The sequence below is a fragment of the Anguilla rostrata genome, chromosome 3, assembly GCF_018555375.3.
Source record: "Anguilla rostrata isolate EN2019 chromosome 3, ASM1855537v3, whole genome shotgun sequence".
NCBI lineage: Eukaryota > Metazoa > Chordata > Actinopteri > Anguilliformes > Anguillidae > Anguilla > Anguilla rostrata.
Genome location: NC_057935.1, coordinates 69,812,344 through 69,830,547, shown reverse-complemented (window position 1 = coordinate 69,830,547; position 18,204 = coordinate 69,812,344). Strand labels below are relative to the sequence as shown.

Below are 18,204 nucleotides of genomic sequence, written 5' to 3'. Positions count from 1 at the left end.
TCTAATCTAAGCAAGACCCTATGAACTCATCATAGCGGCTGGGTAATTGGGTTCAAATATCAAATTTAAATTAAGCGGTAGAGAGGCACAGGAAAACGAACCGATTAAGCCAGAGAAGGCGAGTGTTGTGTTTTGTCAGAGCAAATTATTTATGAAAAGAATCAAAGTATCACCAAGTAATCGCTAGCAATGACTAAACCGCTACTGCAATCAACGCAATCCCAGTGTCTGCTGTCTAAAATATAGCAGGGGGGGAGGGTGACAAAAGTTTTGAGAAAGTTTGCACTTGCCTCTTTATGTGAGTTTTATTCCTTTTTCAATCCAATCCCTTGGAAGAAAACGTGCAATCCCGTGTCCGACTTCAGAATGAAAACGGGCGTCCTCCTTTATCCCTTAACCCGCTGTTTCTATGATCCGGGAGAAGGCGCGTGGGCTCGTCTCTCATCCAGCTCAACGGAGTTTCAATGGAGCTTCGCGAGCGGATCGAGACTACGGGTCCACAGGCGTAGGGAGTGGCAGAACTCAGCGTTTCAGAAGGCTAGGCTCCGCTCGATGTTAATCACCTTCCAAAAAATCACGCCCATTTCGCCCGAACTCCTCTTCGTAGTTTTATCTAACTCTAGCTAATAATTTAACACAGGACCCTACAATACAACAGCACCCTCGTGTGTCGCTATTGAGAAACCGTTCTGCCAGACCCGGCATAGGGCATAAAGCCTGACGCATGTATCCTTTTATATGTAGGCCTACAGTAGGCTACACAAAAGTCAACATATTTATTTATTTATCCATTTATTTATTTGTTTTTTGTTTATTTGTCTGTTTGCTTATTTGTTTGTTATCGTGACCACTGTTTTTTGTAAATGAAAGTATTGTTAAAATGAAAAAGATGTTTTGAAGAAGCAAATGGTTTGCTCTGAAAGTACAGCTTTTTGACGACTGATTTTTTAAATAGTGTAATGCAAATATTGGTTTTAAACAAAATTTATAAAGTGAAGTATACGGATGAAGTGACACAACAACAAAAGTGAAAAAAAAAAAAAACTATTTCAACAAAATAACCCACTGTCTTCATTCCAGTCGTGTCGATTCCCACACCCTTCCTAATTTAGATAGTAATTCGTTAAAAAGAAAGAAAGTGTGAAAATGTGAAATCACCATCATGTTTTCCATTGCTAGCAAAAAATTTAGTTTATCACTGGCAAAGTCCTCTTCTTCGTACCGCATTTCCAGCTTGCCCCAACAACTTGTTTTTGACAGAAGACCTGGGGCCCAGAATGGTACATCCATCCATTATCTATACCCACTTATCCTGGCCAGGATTGTGGGGGGTGCTGGAGCCTATCCCAGCGTGCATTGGGCGAGAGGCCCTGGAGAGGCCACCAATCTATCGCAGGGGCACACACGCCATTCACTCACACACTCATACCTATTTTCCTGACAAAATTAGTGCTCTGATTACCTACAGGCTAGATAGTATCTAACACCGTATCAAGCCTGGTCTTGAAAATCCCCCAGAGTTTCTGCCTCTACTACATGACCCAGCAGGCTATTCCACACATTGACTACTCTCTGTTTGAAAAAAAAATCTCTCTAATGTCTGTATGTAATTTACCTTTTGCTAAGTAATTTCCATTTATGTCTATTGACTGTGGGAACACAGGAGGAACATGCTAACTCCACACAGAAAGACCCAGGCCAGATTCGAACCCAATACGTCCTTGCTTCCATATATGTGTGTCGGTTTCCTCCGAATCTCTCCGGCTTTTGTGATCAGTTTACCATTCGTATGTGGCTCGCCTCTACGAAGTGTTCACTGAGCTGCCTGGTGTGGGTGAATGTGCATTCAGCATGCGGTTGTTTAACAGGAGCTCAGCTGAACTGAGCCAAATCCAGCTGAATGTTCTGGTGCATGTTTTTTCCCCCCCTGCAAATCTGCATGTGGCGTTATGTTGTTCCCTAAGACTCCTGCCGCTTTGAGCAAGTCCTGCTTGCAAACCGAATCTTATAAAACTCACCTGGGAGGTCAGTGCTGCCATTGCAAACAGAGAAATGTAGCTGTTTAGTTTTTTATTGCTCAGCAAAGGTCTGGACATCATTGCATAGCCTGCGGCTTGCAAGTTCTCCTGAACCTTTACTGAAACTGTGACGTAAATATGAATATGATTATATATTTTTTTATTCATTGATGGCATTTCAGAAATGCTGATAATTAAATCAAAGTGCTCAATGGATTTACAGAAAGAGAACCAAAACTGCCCAGATATTTAAGTATTAACACAGTCTTGCTAAAATGCATTAAATGTAATATGTGGCTTGTTTATGAGCAATGTGTAAATATGTAGTTATCAGACTACGCACTTTTTAGTGTTTCAATGTGCGATGTGATTAGAGATAAAAGTAGCCTATGACTTGAATGGTTGGCTACAAGTAGCCAACAGGATATCGCATGCGAACTAAGCGGTACAGTTGCTATGCAACTGCAGACGCCAAGAGAACACGTGTTCTCTTGCCGGAAGTGCGTGGCTATGTGGGAAATGGCGGCGGACAGGAGAACGCTGCATCCTGCTTTGTTGTGGCTTTCTCCTGGTAAATTTTTGGCAGTATTAAACGTTTTTCTCTTAACGCTGACAGCGGTACGTGCTGATGTATTGTCCGAAGATGGTGCCTTTCGCGCTGGTCAGTCAGCGACCTCCGCCGCCGCCGCAGTCGCCCGAGACGTAAGGTAATGTACCGCAGTAAGTTATCGATACACGGCTGTCAACGCTTTGACTCACTTGTCTACTGGGTCTAGATTGATTTGTAATGCTATGAAGGTAAGCCTCACCCAGGCCTTCCCTCAACAGCTTTGAACGTATATCCGATACGCGAACGGTTTTATCACGTTTTTTTTTTTGTTAATTTATTGGTCAATCTGAGATTACTAGCTATATATCACAAACTGCACAATCGTATAGAAAGTTTGCATTGGTGACATGTATAACTACATAATTACTTTGGAAAAAGAGACATTGATGGATCCAGAAGTATGCAGGAAAATGACTGTAACGTAGTGTGGGTTCACAAAAGGGGTTCCAGATTGCTAGCTAGTGCAAATCTAATATATATATATATATATATATATATAGGGAAAAATCTTCAAGTTATGAGTTAGACCTTCTTAACTGAGGGACCACTTAAACTATTAGGATATAAGATCCATTGTTGCGCCATCTTACCAATACAATTAAGTAGCAATTGTGATACCCTTAAATACCCTTATTTTTTATACATATGTATAATATGTATATTGAAAATTTCAGCCGTTTAGCAGACAATCTTGCCCAGAGAGAGTTTTACAGGTATCAGGTTAAGTTGTCTTGCCTGAGAGTATACCTGCAGCGTCCTGCTTGGGAATCGAACCTGTGACCTTTCAGTTCCAAGTCCAAGTCCAGTCCCCTAACCATCGTGCTACGCTGCCGCCCAGGTACCTGCTGTACGACGTGAACCCGCCCGAGGGCTTCAACCTGCGGCGGGACGTTTACATCCGCATGGCCAGCCTGGTGAAGACCCTGCGTAACCACGGTGACTGGGTGCTGGTGCTCCCGCCGTGGGGCCGCCTGTACCACTGGCAGAGCCCGGACATCCACCAGGTGCGCATCCCCTGGAGCGAGTTCTTCAGCGTCAGCAGCCTGCAGGCCAACGTGCCCGTCGTCGAGTACGAGGAGTTCATCGCCGGTGAGCACAGCACGTCGCTGGTGGATGTAGAACAGGCTATCGCTAGCGTACCGGTTTGCGACGCTGATTTTCGCCGTTCTACTTTTAAATGGTAAATGGTAGGCTAAATGGACTGCATTTATATAGCGCTTTTATCCAAAGCGCTTTACAATTGATGCCTCTTGTTCACCAGAGCAGTTAGGGGTTAGGTGTCTTGCTCAAGGACACTTCCACACGCCCAGGGCAGGGTTTGAACCGGCAACCCTCCGACTGCCAGACAATCGGCCTTACCTCCTGAGCTATGCCCCCCCACATTTTTTTATGGAATTAAAACTACGAGTGTGGAGTTGTAAACACCGGAGCGCAGTGTGAAGTAGGCATTATTATTGCCTGGAAAATACGATAGAATGCTTCACGTCCCTTTGAAAAGATGTTTAGTGGTTAGCCAGTAAGTTCCGCTGGATACGGTTGGCATTCGTTTTTCCGTTTTTGTGCAGAATGAAGGGAAATTGTAGTATTATAGTGGAATGCGGTGATGCAGTTGTAGTGGAGAATGGCATACTGCTGTTTCTGTGCCTACTGGATTATTGGCACAAAGCAGACCACAGTATGCCCTGTCTTGACCATTTTGTGTGTGTGTGAATGTGTGTGTATGTGTTTGTGTGTGCACACGTGTATGTGTGTATGCATTTGTGTGTCTGTGTTGCATGTGTGTGTGTGTGCGCATGTGTGTTGTTTTTTTGCCGTACGCGGCGCAGAGTCGGGGGGGCCCTTCGTGGATCAGGTGCTGGTGCTGCAGAACTACGCGGAGGGCTGGACGGACGGGAAGTGGGAGGAGAAGGTGGACGAGCGGCCATGCGTCGAGCGCCTCATGTACTCCAGAGACAAGCAGTGGATCTATTACATGTAAACCCAGCCTCCGTGTACTCAGACAACAGGGCTACTACAGAACCAGCCCTCGCTGCTCCAGAGACGCAGGGTCTACAGTTACCAGCGCCCTCACCGTTGTACTCCAGAGAAGCAGCGCTGCTAGGTAACTCCAGCCCTGCCCTGTACTCAGTACAAGCAGGCTGCTACAGTACCCAGCCTCCCCTTACTCAGTGACAGCAGGCTCCAGGTAACCGCGCCATCCCGTACCCAGCAGCAGGGCTTACTAAGAACCTGCGCCGCCGCGTACTCCGCAGGCCAGCCGGGCTACAAGTAACCCCGCTCCCGTACCAGACACGGGCTACTCAGGTACCCGGCCGTCCCGCCGTACTGCCCAGAGACAAGCGGTACATCCCAGGTACCGCGCATCCCGCTGTATTCTTCAGGCAGCAGGCTACTACAGGTCAACCCAGCTCCGCTGTCTCCAGAGTACAAGCAGGGTCACTACAGGTAAGCCAGCGCCCTCGCGCGTACTCAGAGACAAGCAGGCTACAGGTACTGGTATGACCCAGCCCTCCCGTACTCCAGAGAAAGGCGAGGCTGCATACATAGCAGCCCCTTCCGCTACTCCAGAACAGCGGCTTACAATTACCATGCCCTCCCGCCGTACTCAGTACGAAGGCAGGGTACTACGGTACCCAGGCCCTCCCGCGTACTCCAGAGCAGCAGGGCTATAGAACCCAGCCCTCCGCTGTACTCAGACAAGCGGGGCTGCTACCGGTACCAGCCTCGCTGTACCCAGACACATGTGTTTATAAGGTAAACCAGCGCTCTCAGCTTGAAAACCCTCCAGGAAGCAGGCTACTAAAGGTAACCAGCGCCTCCGCTGTCTCCAGAACAAGCAGGGTACTACAGGTAACCAGCCCTGCCGCTGTACTCGAGCATGGCTACTACAGGTACCCGCCTCCCGCGTAATCAGAGAAATGGCTGCTACAGTGAACCCAGCCCTGCCGTGTACTCAGAGACAAGGGCATACGTACGCGTCCTCCTGCTGTACTCCAAGGACAACAGGGCTACTACGTAACCCGCCCTCCCGCTGTACTCAGAGCAGCAGGCTGCTACAGGTAACCGCGCCTCGTAGTGTATCGAGACAGCATGGCTACCAGGTAAGCCTCGTGTAGCTCTCAGAGCAAGCATGGGCTTGACAGGTCAGCTCGCTGACTCAGACAGCAGTGCTATAGGTAACCCAGCCCTCCGCTGTACTCAGAGACAAGCAGGGGTCTACAGGTACCGCAGCGCTTCGGCTGTGTCAGGATGCAGGGGCTACTACAGGTAACCCGCCCCCCGCTGACTCCGAGAAGCAGGGCTCTACGGATACAGCCCTCGCTGTCTCCAGAGACAAGCAGGGCTACTACAGGAACCAGCGCCTCGCGTACCGCAGAGTACAAGCGGCTACTACAGGTAACCCAGCGCCTCCCTGTACTCCAGAGACAAGCAGGGCTACTACAGGTAACCCAGTGCCCTCCCGCCGTACTCCAGAGACAAGCAGGGCTACTACAGGTAACCCAGTGCCCTCCCGCCGTACTCCAGAGACAAGCAGGGCTACTACAGGTAACCCAGCGCCCTCCCGCTGTACTCCAGAGACAAGCAGGGCTACTACAGGTAACCCAGCCCTCCCGCTGTACTCCAGAGACAAGCAGGGCTACTACAGGTAACCCAGCCCTCCCGCTGTACTCCAGAGACAAGCAGGGCTACTACAGGTAACCCAGCCCTCCCGCTGTACTCCAGAGACAAGCAGGGCTGCTACAGGTAACCCAGCCCTCCCGCTGTACTCCAGAGACAAGCAGGGCTACTACAGGTAACCCAGCGCCCTCCCGCTGTACTCCAGAGACAAGCAGGGCTACTACAGGTAACCCAGCGCCCTCCCGCTGTACTCCAGAGACAAGCAGGGCTACTACAGGTAACCCAGCCCTCCCGCTGTACTCCAGAGACAAGCAGGGCTACTACAGGTAACCCAGCCCTCCCGCTGTACTGCAGAGACAAGCAGGGCTACTACAGGTAACCCAGCCCTCCGGCTGACTCCAGAGACAAGCAGGGCTACTACAGGTAACCCAGCCCTCCCGCTGTACTGCAGAGACAAGCAGGGCTACTACAGGTAACCCGCTGTGCAGTAACTCCCTGTCAGGGGGGCCCTCCTGCTCCAGGCTGTGCACGACCGTCTGGGGCTGCGTTTGGAGCAGGGGGCGAAATGGACACCTGCACACCCGCCAAACGCTGGTTTAAAGTTTTTATCGAGGCTGGTAATATTCTATACTCTAGTGGCTCACTCTGACAGGTAACCAACCAGGGTGTGTTATATTGTAAAAGGTAATGTGGGCTGGTAAAACGTTGAAAATGGCTGCTGATTTTTAGAATCCGCAAGCCGTTCTGGCCAGTGGGAGGTGAAGTGAATTTTCTGCCCTGGTTCGTGGCTAGCATGTTACATTAAGGCTCATTTTCCCTTTTGTTTATTTTTTTTTTATTTTAAATTTACTGTCAGTGCACATATCTGACAGAATTGCCCTAGTTTTGTCAGTCTCGGTTGTAACCCCTGTTCGGTGGGTGACAGCAGAACTAGGTCATCCACATAGTTAGAAAATTTGTAATGAAGAGTGAGTCTAAGAGCGGCAGACTGTTCCAACAGCCAATTCACTGATGTAAATGTTGACCGCAGCACCTGTCTCGCTCCGTGCCGCTGAGTGAAGAATTCAGTTATTTTATTTCCAATTCCGATTCTCATTTCAATTCAATTAAACCTCTCTCTCTCTCTCTCTCTCTCTCTCCCCTCTCTCCTCTCTCTCTCTCCTCTCTCCCTCTCCCTCTCCCTCTCCCTCTCTCTCTCTCTCCTTCCCTCCCTCCCTCCCTCAGAGGCTGGTTCTGGGGGTATGAGGAAACCCGAGGGCTGAACGTCACCTGTCTGTCAGCCCAGGGACACGCCTCCATCCTGGCCCCGCTCCTGCTGAACAACATCACATCGACGTGAGTTAGCACGTCGCTACGTAGCAATCTATCCATATCCATCCATCCATCCATCCATTATCTATACCCGCTATACAGGGTCACGGGGGGTGCTGCAGCCTGTCCCAGCGTGCATTGGGTGAGAAGCCTGGAATACACCCTGGACAGGCCGCCAAACTATCGCAGGGCAATCTATCGATATCCATCCATCCATTATCTATACCATTATCTATACCCGCTTATCCTGGGCAGGGTCGCGGGGGATGCTGCAGCCTGTCCCAGCGTGCATTGGGTGAGAGGCCTGGAATACACCCTGGACAGGCCGCCAGGGTGTATTCGCAGGGCAATCTATCGATATGTGTTTTATAATGCGTAAACTGATTAAAACTGTAGACGCAGAAACAGTGAGTCGCTAGTTTTACTTCAGTTGCGTTGAAATATTCAAACAGCAGTGCTGGTGTGGTGTGCACAATTGAAACGCTTACAAATATGCACCACATAGACGAAGATGCTGAAAATCACTAGTGTGATAAATGGTGGAATTAAATTTGTGTACCGACAAAAAGCGGTCATTTCGCAGCATGGATAATTGTAATTTGACTGTGGCAGGATGGCCTGTTGGACTGTACAGAATCGCCCGAGGAACACGGTTTTGAGCTGCCGTGGTTGTGCTTATTCTGTTGTGCGAGTTTGACGATTGTTGTCAATGTTCACCGTACAGCAGGTGCAATGGTTCACCTAGGAACTTGTGTTGCCTTTGGTCATCGAACTTCTATTTGAAATTAAAGCAAAAACATTCAAGGAGGTTTTACAAGCATGGTCAAAGTTGGTCACATTAAAAATAAGGTATGAATTGTAAGTGGAAGGAAAAAATAAGCTAAATTTAATCTTTCTGATGGATTTCACACCCTGATTATTTACCTCATTTTTTTGTTCAGTAAGCAGTCAGGGACAAAGTAAAACACTCAACTCAATGCTTACAGTGTACTTATGAGTCCAGTAGGGGCCACATGCACTCTGTAACAGTTTATTTAACACTGAAGAATTTTCTGTGTATATACTGTGCATATTTATAGCAGTGGGCGGAGTCTGTGGTTCTCACCTGCCTGGTTTGGAATGACTTGCATTTCATTTTCTTGTGTAGCCTGGAGGTGGTTTCTGTTTAGGGATCGTCTTACGGCTGAACTGCACACAGGGCTTATCTTGGCTTGCTCTGTGGCCCCCTGTCCAGTGACTTTTTTTATTGAAAATAAATCATACACTTTTCTAGTGATGCTCCTAGAACCACATCAAAAAAAAAATGAGGAATGGGGAAATTAAAAGGGAAACTTAAGAATCAGTGTGAAGTGTCTTGGTTACAATTCTTCTTTTGTCATGACCCGGAGAATAATCTCCAAGAGAGACCTGGGGAGGCTGTGATTTTTTAGTGATATGTGATCTGCCAGGGAATGTCTGAAAACCATTGTGCAATGTTATGCTTTTGTCTGGTTTTCTGATTCATGAGAATTGTTTTTATTGCCAGTACTTTGGGCGACAAAGATCAGTTCATTTTGACTTGGGGGTGTCGATCAACTTTCACCACGACAAAGAATCACTTATGTAATTGCTTGATTGTTTCTTGCAACAAGCAGATATCTGCCTTTTAAAGATGATTTGAGTTTATTATGTTAGTTTAAGTCCCTTTTTTGCTGGTGAATTTATTCAACTGATGTCCCAGTTAGTAAACAAATTAAATGTTTTTTAAATTTTTAATCCATTGTTCAAGAAGTGGTCTCACTATGTATGTATTGAACTAGTAGTGATGGTAGTGTATGAATTCCACGTTGGCATGTGTGGAGTGTGGTCAGCATTATCGTTAATGGTCATCGTCAACAACGTTATCATAATCACAGCAATGTCAAAAATACACTGTATTGTGTAATTGGTTTAATTTTATAATTGCATTCATTAACACTAACAGTACTCATTATCGGCATCGTAATCAACACCACGATCATATTTTCACAGAAATATGGCGTTACAAAGCTGTGGCTAGTTGCATTGCTTCCCTGCAGTACAGTTCCCCAGTGTGACATGGGTAGGGGTTTTCGCTTTTCTCCAGGATCTTTGGCCTGAAAGCACCTGCTTGCCTGATGCATTAATGAACAAAAAGCACAGAAAGAAACAAACACAGAGCGCGGATGGACATAGAACAGAGATAACTGAGCAAACACGCACACATGTGCACACACATACATGTGCACACACACACACACACACACACACACAGGAAGGCCCAGGTACACATAACGTACACAAACACACCCCCCTACATAGGCGTGGGGATATGTGCGCGCAAAAATGGCTCGAAGAGAAAAAACGAGAGAGAGAGAAAAAATCATCCCGTTGAGCAGTCGCCGTTTTCTTGTCGTCAGTCGGCCATTTTGAGGCCTCTCTGGAGAGGGATTGGGGGAGAGACGCGTGCGTGATGTTGCGATCGCAGAACATCTGCCTGTCAGCGTGCAGTTTGTCCCGCGCCGTTGAGGCTTGTCTGTGCTGTTTCTGTGCAACCACGCAGGCCTGTTCCACCCTTCCCTCACTTCCTGTGGAAACCGGTTATTGAGTCTCTGTTCTCTCAGGCTCCTCTGGTCCTGCTTTAAAAGGAGGCTCCTTTGTGTTTAAAAATGTCCTGACGTCCCAGTGATGGGTCCCATTGTTGCTGGCGAGTGCCAAGTTCTGATATAATATTGTATCAAATGTACTGTTTCCCTCTCTAAGGCCATAATCTAAGCACTACACATCTGACAAACTATATACATTACATTCTTAGATATAGTAAGGTATATCACTATATGCACAAGCTAACTGTCCATTTTAGTGTGACAGGTGTTTGGTTATTATTATTCTTGCATAATTAATGTTATTTTTCCAGCGTTTGTTGTGGTATTCCTTGGTAATGTGCTCTTGATATGCATGTTCCATTAAGCCATATTTAATTAAGTGAAAGTCTGTGTTATTGAGTGTTTTCTTTTTTTTTTTTGTTCACTGCAGATCAGTAATGCTGGACCGAGCAGAGACTCTTCTCCATGATCATTACGCTGGAAAAGACTATTGGGATGTAAGTCTTTAAAAAAGAATCACGCACACGCACACACACACACACGCGCGCACACACGCACACACACACACACACATACACACACACGCACCCAGACTCACAAACACACACACGCACGCACACACACACACGCAAACACATACACACGCACCCACACTCACACGCGCACACACGTGCACACACCCACACGTGCACACACCCACACGTGCACGCACACGGGATATCTGTCATTGAACGGCATTGAGTAACGGAATTAGGGCGTTCGGTGACACTGATCGGCGTGTTTGAGAATACCTTGGCGTGGCAAGGATTCCGGTCGATTGCACAGATGCATCGCTGATGAGATCTCTGGCCTTCAGACGAGACGCAGCATGGTCTTTGCGAAACACCTGAGAATAATCGGGGACGAGTTCCGTGCCAAGTACCTGAACTCCACCGATGAGGACGACCGGACCGTGTACCATGAGGACTGGACCCGTTTGAAGGTGGGGCTCCTAATTCCTCATCGCTGGTTAACCTAATGACTCATAACATCATAACGTATCAATGTAATAAAACCTGATTTCCTAGTAAATCTACTTGTAGTACCAATGTGTGATATTTTTTTACATTTTTATTTGGTATATGCTTTCAATAATGTAATCATCCCAGCTGATGATTTTTAACTCTTAAAATTGTTATCATTTATTTTTATTTTTTTAAATGATTGTTTTCTTACTGAAGTTAAAGTTCTTAAGAATCAAATGATTGTATTAATTAATATTTGTTATATAGAGATGAGTTCCTTTTATTTCTTACTACTCAGCTTATGTTCAGTGATAATGCTGTACTATTGGCAATTTATTTTTCCACTATATTGTAATAACATGTCATATGTCTTAAGCAAACTCTCCGTTATTAAGATTTTCAGTAAACATTTTGAGGTAGTCATGGAGTAGGAGTCATGGGATGCATTTCATGTTTTCAATATTCGAATTCACATATGAATCGACTGTAAAATAATATACTGATGAATGTTGGAATACAAATAGTACAACCAAGAACAAATTTAATTAGCTGTATGATTTAGCCATGCATTACACTCATATGTTTTAATTATATTTAATACAATTATAACTAATACATTCAGAACGCACATGCAGCACCTGAATTTGTTCTGTTGTTTGGAAGCATCCGGATGAATTGGCCAATCGTGATGAACCACACGCTAGACCAGGTGTTTTTGATGGGCCTTGGCTTTCTCAATGGTGTTGAGGGCCGGCTTGTCTCCGTGGTGATTCTTGTCTGCCCCCCCCAGGCTAAACTGGGCAGTGCTAAGGGGGGCCCGTACCTGGGGGTGCACCTGCGGCGGAAGGACTTCATCTGGGGCCACCGAGAGGACGTGCCCGGCCTTAAAGGGGCGGTGAAGAGGATTCGCAGCCTGATGAAGAAGCACAAGCTGGAGAGGGTCTTCGTCGCCACCGATGCCGTCGAGGAAGGTAGCGCAGTCGAGACGGGCGTACACCATACCCACGCATCTGTGTGCCAGGGTGTTCTTTAATGTCTGTGTGCCAGGGTGTTCTTTAATATCTGTGTGCCAGGGTGTTCTTTAATGTCTGTGTGCCAGGGTGTTCTTTAATATCTGTGTGCCAGGGTGTTCTTTAATGTCTGTGTGCCAGGGCGTTCTTTAATATCTGTGTGCCAGGGTGTTCTTTAATGTCTGTGTGCCAGGGTGTTCTTTAATATCTGTGTGCCAGGGTGTTCTTTAATATCTGTGTGCCAGGGTGTTCTTTAATGTCTGTGTGCCAGGGTGTTCTTTAATATCTGTGTGCCAGGGTGTTCTTTAATATCTGTGTGCCAGGGTGTTCTTTAATATCTGTGTGCCAGGGTGTTCTTTAATGTCTGTGTGCCAGGGTGTTCTTTAATATCTGTGTGCCAGGGTGTTCTTTAATATCTGTGTGCCAGGGTGTTCTTTAATGTCTGTGCCAGGGTGTTCTTTAATGTCTGTGTGCCAGGGTGTTCTTTAATGTCTGTGTGCCAGGGTGACTTTAATATCTGTGTGCCAGGGTGTTCTTTAATATCTGTGTGCCAGGGTGTTCTTTAATATCTGTGTGCCAGGGTGTTCTTTAATGTCTGTGTGCCAGGGTGTTCTTTAATATCCCTGTGCCAGGGTGTTCTTTAATGTCTGTGTGCCAGGGTGTTCTTTAATGTCTGTGTGCCAGGGTGTTCTTTAATGTCTGTGTGCCAGGGTGTTCTTTAATATCTGTGTGCCAGGGTGTTCTTTAATGTCTGTGTGCCAGGGTGTTCTTTAATATCTGTGTGCCAGGGTGTTCTTTAATGTCTGTGTGCCAGGGTGTTCTTTAATGTCTGTGTGCCAGGGTGATCTTTAATGTCTGTGTGCCAGGGCGTTCTTTAATGTCTGTGTGCCAGGGTGTTCTTTAATATCTGTGTGCCAGGGTGTACTTTAATATCTGTGTGCCAGGGTGATCTTTAATGTCTGTGTGCCAGGGTGATCTTTAATATCTGTGTGCCAGGGTGTACTTTAATGTCTGTGTGCCAGGGCGTTCTTTAATGTCTGTGTGCCAGGGTGATCTTTAATGTCTGTGTGCCAGGGTGTTCTTTAATGTCTGTGTGCCAGGGCGTTCTTTAATGTCTGTGTGCCAGGGTGATCTTTAATATCTGTGTGCCAGGGTGTTCTTTAATATCTGTGTGCCAGGGTGTTCTTTAATGTCTGTGTGCCAGGGTGTTCTTTAATATCTGTGTGCCAGGGTGTTCTTTAATATCTGTGTGCCAGGGTGTACTTTAAGGTGTTCCTCACCTATAATATCCTACAAGCACAGAATGGTTTCTTTAGTGATGTGCGTTTTTTGACGTTATTGCGTTTTGCCACGATTGTGCTGAATCTTGGGGAACTGTTAGCCATCTTCGCTCTCTTTGCATTGAGTTCTTTTATGTTCTCTGTGTTCTGTTTATGTTCCCTTGTTTTAGTTTGGATATCGTGCAATTGTACTGAATAGTCTTTGGCAGTTTGAGATGCAGAACGAGTGATGCTTGTAGAAGTATTCATGTTATAAAGGATCGCAATGTCGGAGGGTTCAGCACTAGATCATTCTGTGATTCAGTTATGACACTATTTTGATGGGACGGATAAGGACAAATACTTCTTTTGGGTGCAGTACACAAACACAGTGGAAAAACATGGCACGTGACCTAAACACGCATGCCATACCTTATCCTCCCCAGACCTGGCAGAAAACAAACCTTAGCTTTCGTTTCCTTTCAAAAAAGTCTTTTTATTTTTTTACATAGTCTAAGAGAACTGGATGAAAACGAAAATGTTGCAGTGAAAATATTTTCAAAAATATTGTTTTCGTTGAATGTTCATCGTAGCGTAGGTTTAAGTGTAGTGAAATATATGGTTCTTGAGATTTAGACCAAATATTCACGGGACAAAAATGAATTTCTGGGTCTCAGGAGGTTATTATGTATGTGAACTTAATGTGTCTATGTACAGTATGTGCACCAATGTTCCTAAGGATTAACTATCCAGCTGATTCTCTCTCATTCTCTTTAGATATATAGTATTTCAAATGCACAATGTTGCACTTAATCCAACTTATTTGTCAGTTCTCTTTATAAGTCACAATAATAAATAACACATTATATTACAGGCATTTAGCAGAAGCTCTTACCCGGAGAGTCTTGCACAACCTTTACATAGCAGTTACATTGCATCAATTTATACAGCTGGATATACACTGCAGCAATGCAGGTTAAGTACTTTGCTCAAGGGTACAACGGCAGTGTCCTGCCCGGGAATCGAACCTGTGACCTTTAGGTTACAAGCCCAGTTCCTTGCCCATTATTACTACACTGTCCCCACGGACCATCAATAGATGTGTTAGATCAGCTCATTCCTTGCCCGCCCCCCCCCCCACCCCCTTCTTCCAGAGCTGGAGGAGCTGAAGAGGATGCTGCCTGAGATGGTTCGGTTTGAGCCCACCTGGGAGGATCTGGAGCTGCTCAAAGATGGGGGCGTGGCCATTATCGACCAATGGATTTGCACGCATGCCAGGTGCCACTCACAAACGTCTTTGGTTGCTTCTGTCAATATCCTGATGATTTTTATGGTCTTCAGAATTTTACCTGTCTAGACAAACCATAGGTTAATTTGTATAGACCAAAACTTATTTTAGGCAATTTTGTATTTTTAAAGTTGATGGAGAAACTTTGCTATTCTAGTTCTGGTCTATTAAGGCTTTGTTTTTATATTCTTTCCCACCACCACCACCCACCCCATCACTTCAGGGGCCCTCTTAGTTTCTTTAGGACAAGCAAGCAAATTAATTTCAATGTTAATATTAAGTTGCAGAGAAGCACAAACCGATCTATACTAGAAGGGATAGGAAGAGGATCAACAAACAGGAAATATAATATATTTTTATAGAAATATTATATATATTATGTAATAAAAATATTTTTACAACAGGGGAAAAGGTTAGTAAGTATTTACTACTTTTAATTGTTTTTAAATAAATTCTGTGAGCAAAAACTTTGCTACTACTTCATGGCTGATCATTGAGCTGAGCTGTTTTTTGTCCAGTCCCATTTCTGAAAGACACGACCAATACACTGTCAAAGGCATACAAAGAATACAATGCATTTTCATTGACCATAGAATAGTGAGTAAAGGTATATCCTTTTATTATGAAGGACAATTTCTTTCTGTGTCGTTGCATAGGTATCAGTTTCTGTTGCACAGAACTTAACCCTTTGAACAGTAGATTTTTTGGAAATTCTAAGTCAGTGTTCTAGAACTCCATTGTTTTCAACTACTAGATTGTTGCATCAGCATTGTAATGTTCAGTTCAGGACATTGTAATCACATATTTGTGATCTCACACCTTGAAGGTTTAACGGGCCTTGAAAGTATGACATGGTCAGGAAGTGCCAGTGAAGTTTTTGCAGATGTCGGTGCATTTTTCAAAACGAAACCCCCAGGGAAATTAGTTTGTGTCCAACACCCTGTGAGTTAGGGTGGACTCAAAAAGGTAGTTTTGTCAATACTTCATAGCCTTAACCCTAACCCTGATTCATTTTGTGAAAGATTAAATATTGGTTTAACTTCAGTCTGAAAGTGAAGCAGACGTGCAGCGATCGCGGCCTTTGTGGTGCGTGTGACCCTTCTGCCACACCTGTCTGTGAGCTCACTCACCTGCTCACCCTCCAGGTACTTCATCGGCACTGCCCTGTCCACCTTCTCCTTCCGGATCCACGAGGAGAGGGAAATCCTGGGCTTTGACCCCAAGACCACCTACAACCGATTCTGCGGCGACAACGAGAAGGACTGCGAACAGCCCACCCACTGGAAAATCGTCTACTGACCTTCGAACCCGTCTTCAGCTCTGGGAGACCAATAACAAAAATCGGTGTTCACGTGGAATTTTTTTCTGAAATTCACTAGGCCATTTTTTTTGGTCTACAAAATTTTTTTTTTTTTTTTAATAGAACAAAAAGTATTTCTATTCATAGTTCAGAAAGGAACAAAAGCAGTAGAGTTACGGTTGCTATGGAACTTGGAATGCGATCGTCATGGTGGTGACGGTGAAAGGAATGACCGAACCAGTCCGGATGGATCTCTGCTCCACTGAGCTTCTCAGTGCGACTTGAAGGCAACATCCACGCCTCAGCTCATTCATGTGTACCTTGACGTGTACAAATCGATCGCTCTACGGTATTAAGTGCCTCTGTAGCTGCCGGCACTTGCTGGTGGATGCAGAAATTAGTAAGTGGTGAATGAGCTGGCGTTGAAACAGGCAAAGGAACTGGGACAGTGAGTCAGAAGGATGACGACTACTTCTTTTGAAGACCACCCTATGTACTACCTGTTCTGGAAGCCTCTTATCCCGTAGAGTTTCATACAGTTTTTCCACAGTTACTGCGCTCATACGCCATGACTGTAGAACCATGCAGACCACAGGGACTGAGAAATGGAGTCACCAACCTTTTCTCCAATTTTAATTTATTATTTTACATAAGTAGTACATGCGTTTTCCTTACTTGCTTATAAGGTCCTATGGTTTCAAGTGTCAGTCAAGTTTGTTATATACTTTACAGATGATTTTTGAGGTGTACACAGTCACAGCATTCATTTTTTGTTGTATTGTTCTCTTTCCAGCTGTGCCAGTTCCTAATTGTGCCAAAGACAATATTGTTTGGGGGCGTGCTCGTTTTAAAAAGAACCCTGCAGTATTTATAATGGACCTTAAATCCCCTTCCCTGTTTGACCATTGCGTGACACTCATTGAAAGGGGGAGTGAACTGTCAAGTCTAATATCCTATGAGATTCTACAATGGTGGGCAATTTGAAACCACCTGATTCCATAAAAAAAGAAATCCCTATATATTTTTTCTTTGTAAATGAGGGAAGCATGTGTAATTTTTTTTTTTTTTTTTAAATAAAAGATGTTCATTTAAAACCATGTGGAAAGATTATGTACTATTGGATATAGTTGTCTATGAGTTACTTGTAATTATAGGAAGCCAAACTACGAACAAAATGTTTAATATTATGTGTAAGTATTTTACATCACTATTTTTAATAAAACACAATCAACATGGCCTTTGGTGTCAGATCAATGAGTTTTAATGTTCTAGTATGTAAGTTGGCAATTTTGTGCATAGAAACAACTCCACTCTTCTGCTCACTGTAACTATTTTGTATTTCTACTATATTGTATTTGAGAATTATGTATTTATTAGGAATGGTGCCGAATACAAATACCATATTCGACAGCCTCCTTCCACGATTTACCTATTATATTATTTCCTAATGTTTAGGCTTGAACTGACTAACTGTGTTTTTAAAATGCGAAAAAATCCACCACGCCGTCTACTCCAGCAGCTTGTTCAGCAACTGAACACGACTTTCCCCAATCGAGCGCCATTGAAACTTACTTCGCACATAATCACACGAAATTCATCCGCTGCAATCGTCTTTAGGCTGTGCGCTGTAGTGATGGAAATTATTGAGATGACTGCTTAGAACTCCGCGGAGATCACGCCACACATTAACAGGGTTTCTCTGATACTGAGACTTTGAATAATAGAAAAAAAGTGTCTCCAAAGAGAAGGGAGGGATAAATGTGGCGAATTGGTAATGATCGAAGAAATTACTTTTTTCTTTTTTTTTAATGTCACTTTGTATTTCTTTAACTACTTTCCAATCCATTTCCGTTTTGTGCTTTGTCATGCACATTTTAGCCCTTTTCCAAATGTTACTGTAATATGCCTCGATACATTTCCCCGTAGCCCAAATAACAACACCGTTATAATTTCTAAATACAAAACTTTTTTAAAATTTATTTTATTTTATTGCTTTTCCGTATTTATTATATCAAATTACAATTCAATTCAGATCTAGGGTCTCCAGTGCTGTGAATAAATGAATGTATGAATGTATGAATCTTTTAATTAATTAATTTATTTATTTTTACATAGAAATTCATCAAATGAAACATGGTCGGGTAAAGGTAAATAAGAGAGTAAGTGTAATGCTCAAAGCTCTT

General features: G+C 44.5%; 2 protein-coding genes across 10 annotated transcripts in view; one reads left to right on the top strand and one right to left on the bottom strand.

The window, feature by feature from the left end:
- Window positions 1-583, bottom strand: part of myo1b (myosin IB) — a 97,528-nt gene extending 96,945 nt beyond the window's left edge. For 2 of the 6 annotated variants that reach the window (XM_064329550.1, XM_064329552.1), the window contains exon 1: window positions 291-583. The gene's annotated coding sequence lies outside the window, so the exon portion shown is untranslated. The remainder of the gene's footprint in view (window positions 1-290) is intronic. The other 4 variants (XM_064329551.1, XM_064329554.1, XM_064329553.1 and 1 more) reach the window with 2 other exon arrangements.
- Window positions 584-2,489: 1,906 nt separating this feature from the next.
- On the top strand, window positions 2,490-17,257 carry pofut2 (protein O-fucosyltransferase 2). 4 transcript variants are annotated; one of them, XM_064329543.1, is made up of 10 exons: window positions 2,490-2,725; window positions 3,467-3,717; window positions 4,455-4,588; window positions 6,659-6,669; window positions 7,471-7,581; window positions 10,591-10,657; window positions 11,017-11,142; window positions 11,955-12,135; window positions 14,588-14,711; window positions 15,867-17,257. In XM_064329543.1, the coding sequence occupies exons 1-10, from the start codon at window positions 2,529-2,531 to the stop codon at window positions 16,018-16,020; spliced, it is 1,356 nt and encodes a 451-aa protein (XP_064185613.1). In that variant the 5' UTR covers window positions 2,490-2,528; the 3' UTR covers window positions 16,021-17,257. The 4 variants fall into 4 exon arrangements, with proteins under 4 accessions (XP_064185613.1, XP_064185614.1, XP_064185612.1 ...); XM_064329544.1 differs by lacking the exon at window positions 6,659-6,669 and adding an exon at window positions 6,513-6,523; XM_064329542.1 differs by lacking the exon at window positions 6,659-6,669 and adding an exon at window positions 6,215-6,225.
- Window positions 17,258-18,204: the final 947 nt, after the last annotated feature.

What these genes read in the sequence shown, in the direction of transcription:
- pofut2 (XM_064329543.1), top strand. Translation starts at nt 2,529, where the DNA reads ATGTGGGAAATGGCGGCGGACAGGAGAACGCTGCATCCTGCTTTGTTG. An exon ending in GTACGAGGAGTTCATCGCCG is followed by an intron (nt 3,718 to 4,454) that starts GTGAGCACAGCA and finishes TACGCGGCGCAG; the next exon opens with AGTCGGGGGGGCCCTTCGTG. An exon ending in CTGAACAACATCACATCGAC is followed by an intron (nt 7,582 to 10,590) that starts GTGAGTTAGCAC and finishes TGTTCACTGCAG; the next exon opens with ATCAGTAATGCTGGACCGAG.